This window comes from Cynocephalus volans, chromosome 7 (assembly GCF_027409185.1).
Source record: "Cynocephalus volans isolate mCynVol1 chromosome 7, mCynVol1.pri, whole genome shotgun sequence".
Classification (NCBI taxonomy): domain Eukaryota; kingdom Metazoa; phylum Chordata; class Mammalia; order Dermoptera; family Cynocephalidae; genus Cynocephalus; species Cynocephalus volans.
Genome location: NC_084466.1, coordinates 73,348,177 through 73,371,061, shown reverse-complemented (window position 1 = coordinate 73,371,061; position 22,885 = coordinate 73,348,177). Strand labels below are relative to the sequence as shown.

General features: G+C 36.3%; 3 protein-coding genes across 20 annotated transcripts in view; 1 reads left to right on the top strand and 2 right to left on the bottom strand.

Annotated features, from left to right (window-relative positions):
* The window catches only part of ALG5 (ALG5 dolichyl-phosphate beta-glucosyltransferase), a 40,904-nt gene extending 37,008 nt beyond the window's left edge, over positions 1–3,896 (bottom strand). Inside the window, exon 1 of the mRNA XM_063101743.1 lies at positions 3,805–3,896. Coding sequence (XP_062957813.1) covers positions 3,805–3,870 — 66 coding nt within the window. The 5' untranslated portion in view covers positions 3,871–3,896. The remainder of the gene's footprint in view (positions 1–3,804) is intronic.
* A 1,276-nt stretch (positions 3,897–5,172) lies between these two features.
* Positions 5,173–12,919, top strand: EXOSC8 (exosome component 8). Of its 3 annotated transcripts, XM_063101744.1 has the most exons (11): positions 5,173–5,195; positions 6,319–6,355; positions 6,746–6,809; positions 7,176–7,249; positions 8,453–8,498; positions 9,417–9,522; positions 9,612–9,657; positions 10,641–10,737; positions 11,649–11,769; positions 12,281–12,387; positions 12,727–12,919. In XM_063101744.1, exons 1-11 carry the CDS (start codon positions 5,179–5,181, stop codon positions 12,840–12,842), a joined length of 831 nt encoding a protein of 276 aa, XP_062957814.1. In that variant the 5' UTR covers positions 5,173–5,178; the 3' UTR covers positions 12,843–12,919. The 3 variants fall into 3 exon arrangements, with proteins under 3 accessions (XP_062957814.1, XP_062957815.1, XP_062957816.1); XM_063101745.1 differs by lacking the exon at positions 10,641–10,737 and having other exon boundaries at positions 11,654–11,769; XM_063101746.1 differs by lacking the exons at positions 6,746–6,809; positions 7,176–7,249 and having other exon boundaries at positions 5,179–5,195.
* SUPT20H (SPT20 homolog, SAGA complex component) overlaps positions 12,888–22,885 on the bottom strand; it is a 36,767-nt gene continuing 26,769 nt past the window's right edge. For 12 of the 16 annotated variants that reach the window (XM_063101726.1, XM_063101738.1, XM_063101742.1 and 9 more), the window contains 6 exons: positions 22,562–22,716; positions 20,454–20,509; positions 18,363–18,482; positions 15,730–15,835; positions 14,111–14,214; positions 12,888–13,359 (listed from right to left, as the gene is read on the bottom strand). In XM_063101726.1, coding sequence (XP_062957796.1) covers positions 13,222–13,359; positions 14,111–14,214; positions 15,730–15,835; positions 18,363–18,482; positions 20,454–20,509; positions 22,562–22,716 — 679 coding nt within the window. In that variant the 3' untranslated portion in view covers positions 12,888–13,221. The remainder of the gene's footprint in view (positions 13,360–14,110; positions 14,215–15,729; positions 15,836–18,362; positions 18,483–20,453; positions 20,510–22,561; positions 22,717–22,885) is intronic. The other 4 variants (XM_063101736.1, XM_063101740.1, XM_063101737.1 and 1 more) reach the window with 1 other exon arrangement.

The window sequence follows — 22,885 nt, the reverse complement described above, 5'->3', positions numbered from 1 at the left end:
ACTTGATAAATGTAGACGCAAAAATCCTCAACAAAATTTTAGCAAAAAGAATACAACAGCATATCAAAAAGATTACACACCATGATCAAGTGGGATTTATCCCAGGTATGCAAGGATGGTTCTGTTTGCACAAATCAATAAATGTGATACATCACATCAACAAAATCAAGGACAAAAGCCATATAATTATCTCAATAGACACAGAAAAAACATTTAACAAAATTCAACATCCCTTCATGATAAAGACTCTCAACAAATTAGGTATAGAAGAAAAATATCCCAATACAATAAAAGCCATATATGACAAACCCCCTGCCAACATTCTGAATGGGGAAAAGCTGAAAACTTTTCCTTTAAGAACAGAAACAAGATAAGGATGACCACTTTGACCACTCCTATTTAATATAGTATTGGAAGTACTACCCAGAGCAATCAGGCAACAGAAAGAAATGAAGTACATTTAAATTGGAAAAGACAAAGTCAAATTTTCCCTGTTCACAGATAACATGATTCTATGTATAGAAAAACCTACAAACTCTACTAAAAAACTCCTAGAGCTGATAAAAGAATTTAGTAAAGTTGCAGGGTACAAAATCAATACACAAAAATCAGTAGCTTTTCATACGCCAACAACAAACAAGCAGAAAAAAGAAATCGAGCAAGCATATGTACAATAACTACCAAAATAATAAAATACCTAGGAATAAATTTAACCAAGGTGAAAGATCTCTACAATGAGAACTACTAAACACTGCTGAAAGAACATTGTGAAAATATACATATTATCCAAAGTGACCTAGATTCAATGCAATCTACAAATTCAGTGCAATCCCCCATCAAAACACCAATGACATTTCCCACAGAAATAGAAAAAACAATCCTAAAATTCATAGAGAACAACAAAAGACCCTGAATAGCCAAAGCAATCATAAGCCAAAAAATAAAATAAAGCCAGAGGCTTAACAATACCTCACTCCAAATGACACTACAAAGCTATCATAACCAAAACACCATGGTACTGGCATACAGACAGACATGTGGACCAATCAAATAGAAGAGAGAATGCAGAAATCAATCCACATACGTATAGCCATCTGATCTTCAACAAAGACACCAAGAACATACACTGGGAAAAGTATAGCCTCTTCAATAAATGGTGCTGGGAAAACTGGATATCCACAAAACTAGTCCCATACATTTCACCATATACCAAAATCAAATCAAAATGGATTAAAGACTTAAATATAAGACCCGAAAATGTAAAACTCTTAGAAGAAAACACACAGGAAACACTTCAGGATTTTAGGACTGGGCAAAGGCTTAATAAATAAGTCTTTGAGGAAGACCTCAAAAGCACAGGCAATAAAAGGAAAAATAAACAAATGTCATTATATTAAATTAAAAGCTTTTGCACAGCAAAGGAAACAATCAACAGAGTGGAAACACAAGCTACACAATGGGAAAAAATACTTGCAAACTATACATCTGACAAGCAATTAATATCCAGAATATATAAGGAACTCAAACAACCTAACAGTAAAAAAATAAATAATCCAATTTAAAAATGGGCAAAGGAGCTGAATAGACAGTTCTAAAAAGAAGACATTCAAATGGCCAACAAATATAAGATGCTCAACATCAGTTGCCATCAGGGAAATGCAAAACAAAACCACTTTGAGATATCATCTCACCCTAGTTAGACTGGCTTTTTTCAAAGAGACAGAGAATAACAAATACTGGTGAGGATGCAGAGAACGGGGAACACTTCTACACTGTTGATAGGACTGTAAATTAGTGCAGCCATTATGGAAAACAGTATGGAGGTTTCTCAAACACCTACCAATAGAACTACCATACAATCCAGCATTCCCACTACTGGGTATACACAAAGGAATGTAAATCATCATGTCGAAGGGATACCTGCACTCCCATGTTTACTGCGGCTCTACTTACAATAGCCAAGATACGGAATCAACCTAAAGATAGAGGACTGGATAAGGAAAATGTGGTGTTTCTCTCTTCTCCTCTTCTCCTCTCCTCTCCCCTCCTCTCCCCTCCCCTCCCCTCCCCTCCCCTCCCCTCCCCTCCCCTCCCCTCCCCTCCCCTCCCCTCCCCTCTCTCTCTCTCTCTCTCTCTCTCTCTCTCTCTCTCTCTCTCTCTCACACACACACACACACACACACACACACACACACACACACACACACACACACACACACACACACAGTGGAATACTACCTAGCCATGAAAAAGAATGAAATTCTGCCATTTGCAGCTACATGGATGAGCTTGGAAAAAATTATGTGAAACAAACCAGGCACAGAAATACAGTATATCCTCACTCATAAGTGGGAGGGAGGGAGGAAAGGGAGGGAGGAAAGGGAAGGAGGGAGGGAAGGAGGGAGGGAGGGAGGGAGGGAGGAAGGAAGGAAGGAAGGAAGGTCACAATAATGCGTTGAACTTTCAGAAAGAGAGTACACAACTGTGGTTACTAGAAGGGGGAGGTTGTTTTAATGGACACAAGGAATGACGTTTTGTAATAATGAACACGTTAGTTATTCTGATTTGATCATGACATATTTTACACAGGTATTGATATTCAACTCTGTACCCCACAAATATGTTTAATCAATTAGTTTTCAATTAAAATAAAAGACAGTGAGATCAAGTACTCTCAGTACAACCTTATAATGTACACACTTAAATCTGTGCAACAGGTTCAACGTAAGGCAGCTTCTCCAATCTAGGATTGTGTCAAACTCTGCCACACCAAAAACCTGAAATCTCAAAATACTACTAAGAAAAAGAGAGGACTCTTTTTCACCCAGACATATAGCAACAAAGAAGTCAGGATGCATTGCTATTTCTCTATCCAAACTGTTCCTAAACTGTAAAATTTACAAACCTTCTGGGATGATGGCAGAATGGTCTTCCTAGCAGTGCAGTCTATGCGGCTAATCTGAATGTCAAGAAGCTGAAATCCTCTCCACTTAATAACTTGATGGCAGGCTCATTCCGAATTATAGGGAAGAGAGTTCACTTGCCAAATTTTCTATCACTTATGGATCAGCAAGTGTTTGCAATGTTTTTGTGTTTCCCCAGATTAATGGCAAAGAAAATCCGACTTTGATTTATATTATTTTGCCTCCTTTAGAGGCAGTAAATTCAGGATGTCTAATTCTGGAACACAAGGACACAAGGACCCCTCCCCCCCAAAACATATTGTAACATAACAAGGCCTGGGGCCTTTCTTGCTCACCCTGCGTCACTACTGGATCTTACTGATCCAGTGATTTATTCCAATCTGAAACAGATGGCCCCTGTCAGTGCTCCGTCACCACTTTGTATTTGCTTAACCACATCAGGAAAAGAGACAGTCTAGAGAGCACACCCCATCTGGGGGCTCAAGATCTCCCCGGGTGGCGCGACAACTGCAGAGGCTGCGGGCTCGGAAGGAAGCCTGGGAGAGGTCGAGGCTGACAGGCCGGGTGGGCTGGGGGCCCGGGGACCAGGCGAGAGTGAAGCGAGGATGGAAGGCTGGGCGGGCGCGCCCCAATGTGAAAAAAAAAATCACAAGCTTCTGGATACATAGGAAGATAAGGTTCCAAAAGAGAAATAAAAGACCTTAGAAAAGGGAAGTGAAATACCAGGCGAGGAGACTGCGGGGTCAAGAATTTGGGGGAAGCTAGGTGAAAGGGTCACGTCCAAGAGCGGCAGCGTGGAGGTTGGGGACGCCTGGAGAGCCGCAGTCTCCAGGAGGACGGTGAGCCCAGGCCCGCGCCGGACCCCAACCCCTGTCCTCACCAGTACCAGGGCTGCGGCCGCCAGCGCCGCGCCCAGCACCGCCAGCTGCAGCAGGACCGGAGCCATCGCCCATGCCGGGCCGCCGCCTGCCCTCTCCCGCGCCTACACGCACGCGGAAGCGCCCGCCAGTCCCGCCTCCGCCTCCAGAGGCCGCGCGGCCGGAAGCCCGCCGCCCACAGCGCCCCCGCGCGGCAAGACGAAGAACACGCAGCTGTCGCGCGCGGGGCGCTCAGTCCATGCGGAAGAAAGCGCTAGGGGTTGCCAGATTTAGCAAGATGCAAGAGGTCCACTTAATCTGAATTTAAGGTAAACAACTAATAATTACTTAGCCTTACTGAGATATAATTCACATGCGATACAATTCACCCATTTAAAGGTATCTGCTCTATTACACTAATTTTTAAAAATTGTGATAAACAAAATTTGCCATTTTAACCATTTTAAGTGTACAGTATAGCGGCATTAATTACATTCACACTGCTGTACAACCATCACCACTATCTATCTTTAAAGCTTTCCCTGCTCCCCCAGCCCCTGGTAACAACTAATAACATGCACTATTTGGGGGATACTCATACTAAAAAATTACTCTATCTGACATTCAAATTTAATTGAGTGTCTTGTATTTTATCTGCCAACCCCACCTGGAGGCAAGGTAGAAGCCTTGAGCCACGACACAATATAAAACACTCGCTGCTCCTTTAGAGCTAACTCAGGGACCTGCGAAGTGTAACCTGGTGCGGATAACGAACGCACAGAAAGTTCACGGTTCTCAGGCACTGGAGCAGGGCGCCCTTTACCTGGGGAGAGGCAAGCCCAGGGCCCAGTGTAATACAGAGGCGGCAGAAGGACGCAGAAACATTTGAGAAACGCTCCAGACGCAATACTTGACTCTTTGGTCTCAACTCTGCGTTCTCCTAAACTGTTACTCTGAACTCCCAGCCTTTTTGTAAAGAGGAACACCCCGTCACTTTTCTAGTAGCAGATTCGTCAAAATACGTCCAAGAGGGCCGAGCCCCTGGCGCACTCGGGAGAGTGCGGCGCTGGGAGCCCGGCGACCCTCCCGCCGTGGGTTCGGATCCTATATAGGACTGGCCGGTGCACTCACTGGCTGAGTGCCGGTCACGAAAAGGCAAAAAATAAATAAATAAATAAATAAATAAAAAATAAAAATAAATAAATAAAAATAAAATAAAATACGTCCAAGGAAAGGAAACGGAGAGGGACGTCTGGCTAGAGAAGGTCGATGCGCAGGCGGGTCGGGGACCACCCCATCCGCGTCCCCTCCTTCGGATTCTCCCGAAGCAGGACGGGTCCTGGCCCTCCGTGTCGAAAGTGCGGCGCAGGCGCAGGCGCAGGCGCTCGGCTGGGAAGATGGCGGCTGGGTTCAAGTGAGTGTTGGCGGCAGTGGGTTGAGTTGTGTACACTGCCAGATGGCAGCTTCCTTTAAACCTTGGTTGGGATTTTCTTACGTAGAGGCCGAGTCCGCCAGGTTCCCACTTTTCTTGCCCGCCGAGGCAGGCGACGGACGGGAGGACCTGGAGGTGGTCGTAGTGAAAGGAAAGGGGCTTCTTCCGAGCAGTGACACGGGAGACGAAGGGACTGTATGTGAGGGTTCTGTACCCACCGCGAACCCTCGTGAGCTTGCTGTGTAGTGAACGTGCAGTCTCAGGAGACACAGTTGTAATCCTTTGAAGATTGTTGCCTTAGAAGCAAAAGCCTCCCTGCTTTCCCTCTGGCGTACTTTATTTCTAAAACGATTGCGCCTCGTTCGGGAGGCTTTACTTAAAAGCCCTTTTCGGTGCCATTCTTGTGAAGCCTATGGACTTTCTTAGGGTAAAGTTATTAAGTGGATAAATAGGATTCCAAAGGAAACCAATTATGTTGAAATAGTTATCTTTCTATGTGTACAGACTCCGAATTCAAGATTAGTAAAAATATTACTCATATACTTGTTTTAAAATTAACTTTCTTGAACAAATCTAGTGGTAAGGGTAGTACTGTTAACTCTTGGAATTTCAGAGTAACAATGAGCCTGAACGTAAAAACAAAAACATTTATGTTTCTCTGGTTGTTAAAGTTGCAGGTACTGCTAAATATTATAATAGCTTACTGCCTACAGTCATAATTGAGGAATATGCTAAATTTCAGTTACAGTGAAAATAAAGATGTAACTTTTTTCATCATCACTAGGTTAAGAATCCCTGCTTCAGAGCAAGAATGACATGCTCTGGATTAATCCTCTTTCAAAGATGTCAGTGAGCTTTGGACTCCAGTCCTCTAATTGGTCCTCAAGAGTTAAGGATAGCAATTGAATGTGATTGCTACTACAAGGGAATCTACTTTTTATGATTGCTTTTAAGTGTCAACACAAACATCAGAATTCATGAACGAAACTTTTTTACGAATTGTGGAGATTTACGCTACATTACCACACTCTTAATATCTTTGCCAGTTTCTGGATTTGTAAGATTCATTCACTTATCTCAGATATATTTTTAATATGTATTTCAGAACCGTGGAACCACTGGAGTATTACAGGAGATTTCTGGTGAGTAAAGGTACTTATGTACATATTATTCCTTTTTTTTTTCTTTTTTGTGACCGGTAAGGGGATCGCAACCCTTGGCTTGGTGTCGCCCGGACGGCGCTCAGCCAGTGTGCGCACTGGCCGTGCCTATATAGGATCCGAACTCGCAGCAGGAGTGCCCCTGCGCTCCCAGCACCGCACTCTCCCGAGTGGGCCACGGGGTCGGCCGCATATTATTCCTTTTGATAACAATATCATATGCTTCTTTCAAAAATAAATTTCAAGTAATTTAAATGAATTCATTTGAATTAACAAGGTTGAATTCATTTAAATTACTTGAAGTTTCCCCAAGTGTGTGTAAAATATACATGTAGATGTAATCTGTTTTCATATAAATAAACATTTATTTAGAAAGAGAACTGCCGTCCTGATGGAAGAGAACTTGGCGAATTCAGACCTACAACTGTCAACATAGGTGAGGATATATTTCCCAGTTTCAACTTGACTTTCCCAAGTTTTAGTCTCTGAACCACTTACACAATTTTTCAGCCAAATTTTACCAAATTTTTCTCAGGAATTTGATGATTTTGTTAGGAGATTTTTATCTGTGTAACAGCCCTCTGGTTGAATGAAAAATGATTAACTCAAATTCAAAGACAGATGAATAATTCTAAAAATAATAATTTTAAATAGTTATACCATTTTAAAATCAATGACTTGAACTTGGAATTTTCATAAGCAATTGATGTGTAGCAAACTAAAACATAATATTATGTAGATAATTTTGTAGCTGTTTTCCTTTTATGGACTTGTCATTTTGCTTAAATACTTATCTTTTCAGGTTCAATTAGTACTGCAGATGGTTCTGCTTTAGTGAAGTTGGGAAATACTACAGTAATTTGTGGAGTTAAAGCGGTAGGTTTAATGTAAGTCCTATTGAGATCTGAGTTACCACATTAGCTTCATATATGCATTAGATTGTAATTAGGTTGATTAGGCAGTCAGGTGTCAGTTTTTTAGTATTTGTTTTAATTTCCCAAGAGCTTTTACCTATATTAGATAATACCACCCAAGTTTTAATGACTCTTTATGATTTATGAACATTTGTCAAATGTACTGAAATGAAATAACTTTTTAAATCATCATCACCCTTAATTTTTAAGTTTGGTTATATCATTTGAGAAATTAAAAAATTTTTGGTGACATGCTTTTAGCCAGTAAGGTGTAGAAAATTGAAATTATTCAAAAAAAAAAGTTTGAGGGAATAATAGCTGCTATTTACTGAGGATCTGTTATGTTCCAGGCACCTTACTAGGTGCTTTACAAAATTATTCAATTAATCTTCTAAACAATCATGTTTTTTCTGTCTTCTGTTTTATGATGAGGTTAATTATCTTGTCCAGGTACCCAAGGCTCATAAGTAGAATTTAGACACAAATCTGACTCCAAACCTTATGCTTTTTTGACTACACCACACCCTGTTTTACTTATGTTCAGATTCTTCCTTGGTAAAGCTGGGGTGATGTCTAGCAGTGAGATTTGAGCACTTATTCCTTGCTAGGTTTTATGCTAGGGACTTCATGGCATTAACTTATTTGCCCCTCATTAACAGTCCCTAGAAGTGGGCACTATTATTATTCCTCCCATTTGACAGATGATGAAGTTGAAGGTCAGATAAAGGTTAAATAACTTGCCCAGTGTCTCAGCCAGTAAGTGTGGGTCTGACATTTGAACTGGCAATAGTGACTGTAGAGCCTTTGCTCTTGACCACTAAATCTGGCTGTGTCAGTTTCACTTGGGATTAAATTCAGATTCTTAGCTACTGAATCAGTAGAAGGGATGGTGGGACAGAAACCCAATTAATATTTTTAAAAATATCCCCAGGTAATCTTGATGAATAGCACTACAATGTAGTCCATAATATTATACTGCCTTCTTACCTTGCAGCTATTGTATCAGTGCCAGTGTCCTTGGAGTCCTTGACACAATTTTCCAAGCAAAGGATGTAGTAGTTATTTAGCTAAGATGGTCTTTCACAGAGCCTTACATAACTGATTGGTAAAATGTCTTCACAAATTTTTAGTAGCTTCTTTCACTAGGAAACATTTGTTTCTATAGGAATTTGCAGCACCACCAGCAGATGCCCCTGATAAAGGATTTGTTGGTAAGTTAAATGATTTTGTAATTTTCATACACATGCTCTAACACATTGAATACTACTAATTGTAGTTAAGACCTAGTAGTTGAATTGAAATAAAGAAGAGAATTATTCCTAACATTCAGAAATAAATATACAGGTATGAAGCACATTCCCCATGTTTTCTGTATACGTGTTAGCAAGATATGGAATTTCATAATTTGAACCTTTATGAAACTTGGTCGATTTTTGTTTATACATTTAGATATCATCAACCAAGAAAGTAGAACTTTTTAAATCAAAGTGCTGTCACTGCAAACATTTCTGTTTCCGTAAAGATTCTTTGTTTTATACCACTGCAATTTTTTTCCTTGTCTTGGACCATCTGTTCTTTATGGTAGGAACCAACATTTTTTTTTTTTAAAGATGACCGGTAAGGGGATCTTACCCCTTGACTTGGTGTTTTCAGCACCACGCTCTCCCAAGTGAGCAAACTGGCCATCCCTATATAGGGATCCGAAACCGTGGATTTGGTGTTATCAGCACCACGCTCTCCTGAGTGAGCCACAGGCTGGCCCTAAACCAACGTTTTTAAAATGCAAAAAACCACTGGGCGTGAGCAGATGGACTATCTTCTGTTAGAGATTGAGGTATTTTTGAAAGAAATCAGGAAAACTTGTGAAGGATTTAGGAGGACTGAGGCCTAATATGGATTTTTTTTAAAAAATTGAGAATAAAGTCAGAAGAATATAAATTTCATTTTATCTCAGTCTGGGAGTCTTACATAGACCAAAAAGAATGTAATTGTAATATTACAGTGCTTTCCATTTGGAAAAGCCTATCCATGGCCACAATCACCTTTGTGGACTGATAATACCTTTAACCCTTCAGTAAACAAGAAGGTGAAGTTTATTAGTCCATAGCTGTCAAGAGTGTTTCTTTCAGTTCCTAATGTGGATCTACCACCCCTGTGTTCATCAAGATTTCGGTCTGGACCTCCTGGAGAAGAGGCCCAAGTGGCCAGCCAGTTCATTGCTGATGTCATTGAAAAGTAAGACCATCATGATAGAATTTTAACATCATTCATTTTAAGATAGTTTTTGACATTTCATTTACTGTGCTCTTTGTCATTAAATCAAGTTCACAGATAATTCAGAAAGAGGACTTATGCATTTCTCCAGGAAAGGTAAGAGGAATAGAGAAGCTATGAGCTTTTATTAATTCTTAAGTGTTTTTTGTGGGGAAAAGTAAACAGGGAAATTAAAACAACAAACCACAGTAGCCTTAAATATGGATGTCTTACAGATTTAAGGTGGAATTTGGTTAAAAAAAAAAAAAATCAGTCTTATTCTGTAATTATCTAAACTATGTAGTTCATAAAAAACAAACAAGTTTGACTAACTTATTACCTGTCTGGGTCTACCTTTTAAGCTGAGGTAATTTTTTCTCCCTTAGCTTTGAGAGTTATTTTTTAGTCCTTATAGAGATTAATTTCTTTTCTTTTCTTTTTTTTTTTTTTTTGTCTTTTTGTGACCGGCCGTACCGCGCTCAGCCAGTGAGCGCACCAGCCATCCTTATATAGGATCCGAACCCGTGGTGGGAGCGCTGCTGCGCTCCCAGCACCGCACTCTCCTGAGTGCGCCACGGGGTCAGCCCTAGAGATTAATTTCTGATTGTGCTAATAACATGTGTAAAGTGAATCCACATGGTAGATTCTAAGTCTGTTTAAAAACTTAGAATTGTTGATTAGACCCTAGAGAAGCTTTTCCTATTAGATTATATACTGTTTCATTAGCACTGTAGAACCTAAATATTTTATATACCATGGTTTCTGTGTGAAAGTACATTTGAGTTTTCAGCTAGGGCTTTCCAAAACATTTTCCTCTTTTGCTAACCTAGCAACAAGAATGGCAATTCCTTCTACATCTATAGCCTCCTTGAGGGCAATGGAAATGTTCACCACTTATCAGCTTTGTAGTTAAAAGCATGCTTTCACTAAACTTGTCCAGTTTTTTTGTTTTCTACTTAGTAATGGTAAAGCATTGTTTAAAGTTTTTGAGCCTTGAAGCATATCTTGTCTAACCAAGGCTTTTGTGGTTAAGTCTAAGCAAATAGCATGTTCTATCCATTGGAAGGTTCTTATTTGTTTTTGTGTTAAATCTGTTTTAGCTTGCTTGGGTTCTATACTGTGATCTCATTTGCTTAGACTATGATGGAAACATTTTGGATGCCTGCACATTTGCTTTGTTAGCGGCTTTAAAAAATGGTAAGCCACCTTAATAAAAGGCAGTGTTCCTACTAATGGGTCAGACTGTTTTTAAGTTTTGTGACACTTGTAATACACATTTGCTCAGTAAACTTTTAAAAAATTTTTAAGATTTAGCTGTCGTTCATATTAATGAACATAATACTGACATGAACACAATACTGACATGACTTTCCAAATATATTTGGATGTTTTTTCTCCAACTGAATGCCTTTTAGAGTATCACCTTGACTGTACCCATCTATTCAAGTTACAGTCCTCTAAGTTTTTATGTGATGTTGCCAAAAGGAGTAGAATGGATTCTTTTATTTTTACTGTAAGACTGTATTCACTTTTAATAGTAAAGTTTCTTAGTAAGGAATGTGGGTAGACTGATTTGTTATGGATTTCAGTGGTTTGTGCATATTTCCTATCATTGCATTGCTGAATTAACAATACATCTAGCTAACTGGAAGTAGAAAATACAGTTAGAATAGCAGTATTACAGAGTATAGTTGTTAAAGCAAGGAATTAACTTTTGAATCCTGGTTCTACTACTCTGTGCTAACTTTGTAAGTACTAACTTTGTACGAGTGTTGATAATTAAGTGAATTAATACAATGAAAATGTGAAAATGCTTAAAGCAGTACCTGGCATATAGAAAGTGGCTAGACATGTTAACTATTAATTCTTAATTTTGATTTCTTAAACTTTTCCTAAAAAATGAAGTAAGTGCTAGGCAGGAATGTCAGATGTTCTGAAAAAATGTTCTGAAAAACAATGTTCATATCTGTTATACTTAATTGTTCTAAGTTACTTTTTTAAAAAGAATGTTCTGGACGAGTTAAATACAGGGAAAAGTGAAAGCATACAAACCATTTTTTACTTACACTAGAGTGAGAGACTTACTTTACATATTTGCCTTTTCCCAGTACAGTTACCTGAAGTTACTATAAACGAAGAAACTGCATTAGCAGAAGTTAATTTAAAGAAGAAAAGTTATTTGAATGTTAGAACTCATCCAGTTGCAACTTCCTTTGCAGTGTTTGATGAGTAAGTTAATCAAATGTATAAAAAAAGTCTATATTTAAGGTCACGTATTGTTATTTAGCTTTTTACTCTTCAGGAAGTGCTTAAGATGACCATATATCCTTGTTTGCCCTGGACATATGAGTTTATAACTGTTGTCTCTGCACAATTATTTCTAGTCAACCCTTCCACTTTCATAAGCATCCTGATTTAGATGATCAATTCAGTGCTTACCTTACCTTGGCTTACTTATTCCTATGTAATGTTAATTTTTCATTCTTTTACTAAAGATTTACCTGAAGCTGTCTTCAATATTTGCCAAGGACTGTATATCCACAAATTGAAAAGCAAAGTTTCTTATAAGTATTAGATTTTAGGTTGCTATTAACTTTTCTGGTTTCCTACCAGTTCTCTGTGGCTCTCATATCTTATATCGATACCTAAGATAAAATGCAGGTAGTTATGTTTAGTATTCTTTTAAAGTAAAATTTGTTCATGGATTGGTAACTTAGACTTTTTTTTTTTTTTTTAATAGCACTTTGCTCATAGTTGACCCTGCTGGAGAGGAGGAACATCTGGCAACAGGAACCTTAACAATTGTAATGGATGACGAAGGCAAGCTCTGTTGTCTTCACAAACCAGGCATGTTTCTACCACTTCTTTCCTAAGCATATGTAGATGAAAACCCAGTGTGAGCTTTATATGAGGGAGGGCCAAATGGAATGTGGGATGTTTTATTGTTTACCTAATAGAAGTTTATTGTAGTTTCTTTGCTACCTCAAATTCCTTACATTTTTACATTGTATACAGTCAGTGGTTCTTAAAATTATGGGATACATCAGAATCACTTGGAGATGTTGTTAAAACATAACTTGCAAATATTGAGATAATACCACTGATTTACATTATCTTTTTTTTTTAACATGACATTAATGTTTTACAAAGTTTATCTGAAAGATTATTGGCACAATAATTTTTCAGGAGGAAGTGGGCTGACTGGAGCTAAACTTCAGGACTGTATGAGTCGAGCAGTTACAAGACACAGAGAAGTAAAAAAACTGATGGATGAAGTAATTAAGAGTATGAAACCCAAATAAACAGCCACATTTTCAAAACAGACTTGTAAAAACTGTATTTGTTACACTGTGCACAAACCTTTTATACTAAATAAATATCAAACTACATTCTTCTGAAAGATGTTTCTAGTATTTTTTAGTTCACTTTCATATATATTATGTGCAGAGAAACCATTTTAAAAAAGCAATGACTTGGGTAAACCAAACCTAATTTGTTAAACATTTCCCTTCCCTGTTTTTATTTAAAAATCACAGGGTTGTGCTTCTGTATAAAGTTTGTACATCTAGCAATGTAAAATACTGACATTAGAAAACAAAAATGAAGTAGAAATTCAATCCTGATTCATTGTTCTTGTGTTTTTAAAAAAAAGACAAAAAAAAAAAAATAATAATGTAAGACTTAGAATTTTGGAGTGGCTGGCGTGCCTCTCTTCATTTTACTTTTTGACTGGCTGCCTGCATGCCGATGACGATGTAGCTGAGCTGTTTGTGCTGCTGCTGCTGCCATAGCCATTTGATGCTGCAAGAATCGCAACTGCTGCAAAAGGGAAGGGAAAAGAAATCAGGTTATGACTGATGCAGGAAGGTGTGGAAAGGTGCTTTTCCTGAGCGTGATGAAAACAAAACTGAAAGGGAGAAAGCACCAAGATAACAAAAAGGGACTATACCACATTGAGACAATGCACAATCAAACAGCACCAGTGGCACAGAAGCCTGCTGAGGGCTTTAAAAATGATTCTTGGCAAACTTCAAAATTATTTCTGTTACTTTGCCCTGCCAGTCTGTACTGCAGTAACTCAGCAACTTCAGTTACCATTTTGTTGTATAATGATAGTTCATAGCAATATAAAACCACCCTGAATATCAAGTTAATCAACTATAATATGCTGACTTTCCTTCCTAAAATAATTGTATGACATTTTTCTAAATAAACAGGTATGACATTTGCTAATAGGAACACTTTCCTACAATACAATATTAGAAAGTTAACAATTGGCACTTACAACTATCTGTTTCAAAATATACTGAAAACTAGAAAAATATATGTTAATGTGCCACCAGCACTTCATGAAAGATTTTAATTAGAGAGTAGGGCTTAAATGTACAAAATATATTCAGTGCTCCAAGTTGACTGGCTAAAATGTCAGGCTTTTAAAATTTGCTAAATTTTTTACCAATTACTGTATAGTCTTAAAAGACAGTTAAATAAAACTAAAGCAAGGTATTTTGAGGTACTTTTGGAGCTGAGTATCTTTAAAAATGTAATCAGAGTGAAGTTGCTGGATTACTTGTATCTGTTGCTGCTGCTGTTGAAAGGCAGAGGAGAGCTGGAATCTCTGCTGAGGAAGGCTTTGCTCAGGTCTGTTCTCGGCAGAGCCAAGCTGAGACAACACTACAGAGAGGAGAAGGGGAAAGCAGGCCAGTCAAAAAGTTGAAGGCTACCAGGGTTAGAAAAGGACAACACAGAAAATGAAATAATAGAAAAGTTAGCAGTATGATTAATCTTAAGTATCAAATCACAGACATTTCAGAATAAATTTAGTACAGTCTCCTGTTAGTTGAGGGACCACTGAGTAGGGAAATTTCTGGACATGGTAAGGGAAGGGAGTGCACGTGTGCCAAAGCACTATATATCCCTTTTGTATCTCAGTGAAATTTGATACTGGTGTTACTTTGTTCAGAAGACTTTCTTGTACAATATAAAACAGTACATTATTTTAAAAACATAACCAACAAAGTAGGAAAAGGGGGATGGAAGAAATCCAAACTCATAATGACAAAACTGGTACACAGACAAGCACTTTATAAACAAAAGGTGTTGGACTGATTATCAGACTATTCTATTAAGAAGAATAGTGAACTGAGACTGCATTACTGCTTTTTGAGCCAAGTAAGACCATAGTAATCAATTCATCCCTATCATTGTACAGATGAGGAAGTTGAAGGCCTACAGGGTTTGAATGACTCAAAGTGTAATTATTGGCAAGTCTGGGGCTAGGAACATTTTCATCATTTTTGGGCCTAGAGTTCTTTCCATTAAGTTACACTACAGCTATTTTAGGTAATTTATAACTTGTGTGGTAGAGGTATATAATTATAAATTTCCATTTGGGAATTCACTAGCTCTAAATGTAAAAATCACTTACTTCCAAAATAAAGACTTTGATTATTCTATCCTAAAGGATTTCTAAATTCAGACACTGGGAGCCGTATAGGAATCTAAACGCATCACAGCAAGCTCACAGTGATAACTCAAAATGTTGACATGTTCACTCATTCAGTCCTCAAACTCTATCACAGCTTTCTTATGTGGCTTACTGATTTTAATTAAATGTGAAATTACAATAATTGTCTTCTATTGACAAGATAATATTCATTAAATCTTTGGCTCACAATTTACTGATGAGCAGTTATTTAGTTTGATCTGGTTTTAACAAATGATAAAAATGGCTTGCAGAAGTTAAGCTACTGGCCATTAAGATTTAAGTCCTGCAACTACAAGCTACCAGAATGAGACAAAGGATTATGCAATTTAGAAAAATGCAGTCTCAATAATCCAGGAAAACTGAAGAGTTAATATTATTTAAGGTAACTATTGGCAAACATTGAAAACAGCTTTGGTAGCTTCCTAGTAAGCTGGATAACTAAAATTTTGCCAGTAAATTGCAACATGAGGAAAACCCAACTGCTGCAAATGTATGTAAAAAAAAGCTCTTTTAATTAATCAACTGTCAAATTAATGAAAACATCTCAGCCATCAGTTAATTTAATAGTTCACACATTAAATACAACTTTACTTTTTACTGATTACTGCTTGCAAAGGAAGGAAAACAATATAAATAGTCAGATCTCAAATAGATTACATACTTTTAGTAAATTCAGCATATGAGGTTATGAAGATACCTACCAGCTGCCTGTGACTGCATAAAACTTCCTACTCCAGTAAGATTAATAATAGCAGCTTGTTGAGCAGATAAGGCCTGTTCTTGACTGGTTGAACCTTGTTCAGAAACCTGAATAAAAAAAATAATAAATGACTTATACAAAAAGAAAAAACAATTTTGAGTTGGTGAAAAGAATATTTTTTCCTGTACGAGAAAAAAGAAATCAACATTAGACTAGGTCTTATAAAAAGAATAACATAAAGAAAAGACTTCAAAGGTATTTAAAATTAGCAAGAATAAATGAATGGTATTTTGAAAAAACTATTTTTCAGGATTGAATCTATATTTATTATCTGATGCTACATTATTATTCCCTAAGGCTTTTATAAAGCTTCATTAAAACAAATTTTTAGGGGCTGGCTGGTTAGCTAACTTGGTTAGAGTGCAGGGTTGGTAGCACCAAGGCCAAAACCAAAAAAAGAATAATATAGAAAACAATTTTTTAAAGCTTAAAACACCTACAACACACTACTGAAACTTCTCGTCAGCAGAGTAAGGCAGAAAAAGGAAATAAAAGGCATAAAGGAAAATGTCCTCATTTGCAAATGTCTATGTAGATAATCCCAAGGAATTTACAAAATTATTAAGTTCAGTAGGATTGCAGAATTCAAGACCAACATACAAAAATCCACACTATATTGTAAAAATGAACATGTGGAAACCAAATTTAAAAATAAAACCATTTATAATTGCTAAAACAAAAAAAAGAAAAAAAAACTCGCATATAAACCTAACAAAACATACATAAGACTCACACGGAAAACCACAAAATGTTGACTTTGGCCTGGACAGACATATACTATGTTCATGGACTGGAAGACTCACATAATAAAAATGGCAATTCTCTCCCAAACTGATCAATATGTCTAACTCAATTTCTTTAAAAATCCCAGGAATATTTTTTGTAGATACAGTATAGACAAGATAATTCTAAAATTCATATGGAAAGGTAAAGAATCTAGACTAGCTACAATAATTTTGAAAAAAATAAAGTGGGAAGAATCTTTGTCCAATTTTAGGACTTACTAATAGTCTACAGTGATCAAGTCAGGGTGGTATTGGCTGAGGGATAGACACATGGATCAATGAAACAGAACAGAGAACTCAGAAACAGACCTGCACAAATATAGCCAACTGACTTTTCACAAAGGTGCAAAAGTAATTCAGATAAGGAAGGACAGCTTTTTCAAAAAATGATGTGGGAACAATTAAATATTCATAGCAAATGAAAAAAAATACTGCAGAATTGTCATATGATCCAACAATCCAACTTCTGAGTATATATCCAAAAGAACTGAAAGCAGGGTCTTGAACAGATCCTTTACATCCTTGTTCACAGCAGCATTATTCACAATGGCCATAAGGTGGAAGTAACTCAAGTGTCCACTGATGGATGAATGAATAAACAAAATGTGGTATATATAAGTATTATTCAGCCTTAAGAAGTAAGGAGTTTCTGACACATACTACAGCATGGATGAAACGTGAAGACTTTATCTAAGTGAAATAAGCCAGACACACACAAAAAAAACAAATACTGTACAATTTCACTTATATGAGGTATCTAGAGTAGTCAACTCAAAAACACAAGGTAGAATGTTTGCCAGTAGCCAAGGGGAAGAGGAAAGTTATTTATTGGGTATGAAGTTTTAGTTTTACAAGGTGAATGAGTTCTAGGAATTTGTTACACAACAATGTGAATATACTTAATACTACTGAACTGCACATTTAAAAATGGTTAAGATGATAAATTTCATGGTGTGTATTTTACCACAATAAAAAAAAAAAAATGAAAGAAAGCAAATCAATGATTTTTATTCCCTGCCAAGTAATCCCTAATGTGTTGATAATAAAGAAAAAAAGTTTTGTCAAATTCCCTTACTGGCCAGCTTCCTCAAAAAAGAAAAATAGTTTTGAATGTACTCTTTCTGAAGAATCTACTGGAGGATGAGCTTCATCCAACTAAGGCTCAACTGGGGAAACCTGGACAAAAGATCTAATGGTGAATATTTCATATATTTAATTGTGAGCTAAAAGAAACTTTAGGGGTGGGACCCAGTAATCAGTATTTTTAGTTTTGTAGATGATTCAAAAGTATAGCCAAGATTCAGAAAAACTTGTAGTTCCTTCTCCTTTAATTTATTGCAATATTTATTCAATTTCTTTCTGTTTGGCAGTGTTCAAGTTTTTGTTTTTGTCTGTGTTCCTACTGCCCTACACTTTATAATAATAGGGACATCTCCATTCCAATAGCAACAAAATTTTATAAATAGGATGATTACTGGGTAGAAAATACACAAGCTATAGGGGAGAAAGATCTGGGTTTCCCTGGCTCTGCCACTCACTATGACCAAATCATTTATCTGAATGTGATTCCTACTACGCAAGATGGAGGAGACATCATCTATTCAGTATGGCTGTTATACTGGAAACAGGCACCCAATAACTGATAGCTACTATTGTTAACAAAGAAAAACAGTACAGAAAATGTTTGTTCCAACAAATTAAATAAATGTACTTGAAATAGGCTTGAAATATATGAAAAGATGTTACAAATTCTATGATAAAAGCATATGCAAGGCTAGAAAACCCATACCTGTTCCCCCGGCTGCTGAGGACTAGAAGTTGTGGGCTGCTGAGGTTGTTGTGGTGTAAACTGAGAGAGCTGCTGTTGCTGCTGCTGCAGAGTGTTAAAAATGAGTGAACCACCTGGAAGCTATGAAGAATTTAAACAAGAATTAATTAGCCAATTTCACATGATTTTTACATGAAATATTTAAATTTCTTTATTCCACAAATATTTTCGGAGCATTTACTGTATGTAAGGTGAATGAAAACCAAAACAAGGTGCCTGCCTTTAAAAAAAGATCTATTTAGAAACAACATTTAAGTGCTATTACTTTTGGCTCACAAATATGTTAAGCTCTCAAATACAAATCTTTCTGCTTCAAGTTAATAGTTAGCTTCCAAATTTACATACTATTTTTTATTTAGTTCTTCTTATACGTCAATATAAAAGAGCATTAACTGCATTAGGAAGTATACACAAGAAGCATGTGAATCAGAAAGTCTATAAGAAAACCCATTTCCCAAAATTTGTTCTATCTTTGCCAAAAAAACCCCACCAAAGCCCCAAAACAAAAAAAATCCCAAAACAGAAATGCATGAATTTCTATTCTGAAGCTGAAAAGAAAGTGTATTAGATGCCCATATTTAGTTTGGAGACCATTACTTGCTCTGTCATTCTGAACCAAAATTAATTCAAATTAAAAGAGAAAAAAATTTTTTTTTAGTTGGCTGGCTGGTATAGGGATCCTTGGTATTAAAATATAAAAGAAAATATCTTTTAAAGAAATACGCAGAAAAACTCTACATTAAAATTAAAACAATGTTTTCCAAGTGTACCAGAAAACAACTTTTCTATTTTAAGCTACAGGGGCGTTTAACTTATAAGCACTGTATAATCCTTAAGAGAGAGTGTAAGCAAATACCAGCTATAGAACTCTTAGGTCTATGTAGTCCAAAAAAAAAAAAACCCAAAAAAACCAAAACAGGCATCCTTGGATCACAACATCTACATCAGCATAGCTCACTGTTAAGTAGATTTGGACATAACAACAGGTTGAATGTTCCTTCCTCAATCAGTAGATAGTAAATATAGAAAAATATAATGAACTTGTCCTTTTTCCTTATCAGTGATATAAAGAATTTCTTTTACTCTTAACACTGAGGCTGATTCCTTAGAGAAATTCCAACAGCAATATGCAGGAAAGTAGGCTAAATAAACCAATATGAATCTGCACTCTTGTCCATATTACAAATATATTGTTCTGCAATTACAGTGTGCAAATACTGACACTGTTTGCATCCTGTATAAGAAAAAAGTTTAACTCTAAATGAATTTTCTGATTTGTCATTATTGAATATCAGGTTAGTTGATCTGTTATTGTTATTTCCCAATAATCCACAGCGCTGCCATTGCTTATCTCCAGATCATTATATTCATGTCTACCTTTAAGTTCTCTGCAGATAATTCCATCCATTTTCCAAACTACTAGCTTAATACCTGACTCCCTTTCTAAATTAAAAGACCTGACATAAGACCCAGAATATTTTAAGTTCAAAATGTGCACTAAATTCTGTCTTCTCCCTCTCTTTATAAATATGTTGACACTGATAAAATATATAAGAAAAGCAAAGCCTCATCACTTAATACACAGTATAACCCAATAAACATTTACTGAAAGACTAGTTAAGAAATCATACTCTCTGGGAAAGAACACATACCTATTTTTAAAATCTATTCCAGCACAAAACCTACTGTAAACAAACAGTATTACATATACGTACACACAAAATATCTGTTAGGAGAAGAGTTATTTTGTAAGAATATCTACTACTACTATTGTAGGCAAGGATCCTCCTTGGCAGGTGTCAATTCTCCCCACTGGAACAACTAGTTCTTAATTAGGTACGGCTACTAGCCTCAATGAAAGTGTGATATGTATATAGGATACCAATTCTTTCCTTATCCACCTGATTATGTAAAGATAGCAATGATAATCACACCCTTAGATGATTCCGAAAAGACCTTCAAATTTCAAATGCTGATATATACCAATATACATCGTTTAAAAAAAAAATCAAAGTATAAAAACTTTAATCAAAAGCAGTGTTTCAAGTTTACCTGGAGTAGATTTAAGGGCCTGAGACTTGAAGTATTTTTTAAACCAAATGGAACACCTGTTAAATAAAACTCATGGTTATAACAATTAAAACTTTGATACATGAAAATAATTTATACTTCAGTATATATGAAATATATTCTATGTACTTTTTTCATATACATTCTATGTATTCACCCCATGCTTATTTTACATACTTTTAAAAATCTTAAAAACAAAAAATATTTTCTTCAGTATTTATTAATACTAAGATGTTATTCAAAGGTATAAAATACCAGATGTACATTATATTCCATATATCAGAAACTGCGTCTACTTTTTCAATATTCTGACTGCTGGTTGGACAAAAGTAACCTAGAATTATGCGGACACCATGATTACAACAAATCTATAATTGTCATACAAATATATTTCAGGTACTGGCATCTATTTACATTTTTCTCAGAGCTACGTAGTATACTACAACAATCATATCTCTGAGAATCGGTGTTTCTGTGCTATGTTTTAAAGCACAAATGTTAATATTCAGAATACTAAAGAATGTTGAATTTAGTGTGTAAGGATCAAAGCCAAAAGTCAGGAAAACAATGCTCTGTTAATTCTCAACTTATTCCTAAAAATCTGTGATGCAACACGAAGCACATCTTAAAGCTGGGGGTGGTAAAGGCCAAAATGTAGATTTTGTGGGCCACATGTGGCCTCTGTCTCTCATATATATAAATATATACTTTTAACAACCCTTTAAAAAATATAAAAACCATTCTTAGCTTAGACAGTGGGCTGTAATTTGCTGATCCAGGTCTCAAAGTATATGCATATTTTCCTCACTAATGAAATATACCAGTCTGACCACTAATTAAAATTGTATCTATTCCTTTTATCAGATAATTTTATATATAAAAAAAGAAGAGTCAGGAAATTCATTTGTAATACTACCAAGCTTTTTATGAGAAACTGAAGAATTGTAATCAGATTAAAACATGACAAAAGTGATACTCCTTTAAAGGTGGATGACCAAAGGCACTTTTATACTTCACTTATTTCCCATAAGCACAAACTAAAGATATTTTTATTTCCATTTTGGAGTAGATGGAACTGAGGCTAAGGGAGAAAAAATAAGTGACTTCTCTAAGGCCCCACAGTTAGCAACTGGAGCCAATTGGTACAACTGGTAGAGTTGCACGTAAATATTCTAAACTCAAGATCTGATTCCATTTCCAGGGCTTCTGCCATTAGAGCACATTTGTGCTCATTAAAATACGAACATTAGCTAGAATTAGGAAATTACAACAACATGTTACCATGTTTAAATTATGTTCTTTAGGTTCTCTTTCTCATAACTCATAGAAAGACGTTAATAAATTTTTCTTACTATGTTGTTTGTTTTTCCTCAATAGTAAGAAATTGAATTGTTCCAAGACATTATAACACATTCTTATAAAGAGCACCAAAACATAGCACAAGTTGTTAGAACTGTTTTCTAGTATATGTGATAACTACTACAAGAAAATGACTACTGCTAAGAATGATGATGACAGCAAATGTTTTTGAATGGTATCATGTCTTGGGCACAGTTTATACACTTCATCTGTATTTATTCATTTACTATTCACAACTATAAGGTTAAGTTATTTTTGCTATTCCTATTAATAAAAATGAGGCATTAAGGTAACTTTTCCAAGATTACACAAATTGTGAGCTGCACAACAAGAATTCAAACTGAGGCAGTCTGGCTACAGAATGTAGGCTTTTAAAATCTGCCATGCTCTGATGTCTGTCTCGTACAATGTACATTTTCAAAATCCATTTATTTTCCTTGGAACATGACTACACTGACAGCAATAAGGCTACCAAAAATTAATTTTATTATAATGTTCAGAGAGCAAAAGATATAATTTGCACAGAATTACAGGCTTACCAAGTTTCTTCACAGAAATTGATTGCTAGACGGTTTTTAATTCAAATGTCAGAACTTTAAGGACTTCTGAAATGAAATACCTGGGATATACTACTTCATGAAATAATTATATTAAATACCTTCAGTATAGTAACACTTTTATTTAGCATGTACTTTACTTTTTTTAGAGGTTATTATTTCCAACATTCTGACCTGCTTGAGAAGCTGCCTGCATTGCACTGGGCAATGCATTTGGAAGCAGACCTCCCGAGGGTAGAAGGCCGCTCAGGTTTATTCCTGCAGGAGTTATGGCACCAGTGTTACTGCCCAGCATGGGGTTTGAACCACTCATCAAAGCCTGGGCACCACTGTAGGAGAATAAGACAAAACATTAAATTTGCACTGAAGGAAAAATCAGCCACATAATAATCCTCAGATTAAAAAATAAACTATTAAAAAATTAGTTATTTCTGTCTTAAATACCAATTTCTAGGCTCAGTTTCATTTTAATGCCAGAGAGTGACACAGCAAGGTTAC

What these genes read in the sequence shown, in the direction of transcription:
- EXOSC8 (XM_063101744.1), top strand. An exon ending in TCCTTTGCAGTGTTTGATGA is followed by an intron (nt 11,770 to 12,280) that starts GTAAGTTAATCA and finishes TTTTTTTAATAG; the next exon opens with CACTTTGCTCATAGTTGACC. An exon ending in CTGTTGTCTTCACAAACCAG is followed by an intron (nt 12,388 to 12,726) that starts GCATGTTTCTAC and finishes ATAATTTTTCAG; the next exon opens with GAGGAAGTGGGCTGACTGGA.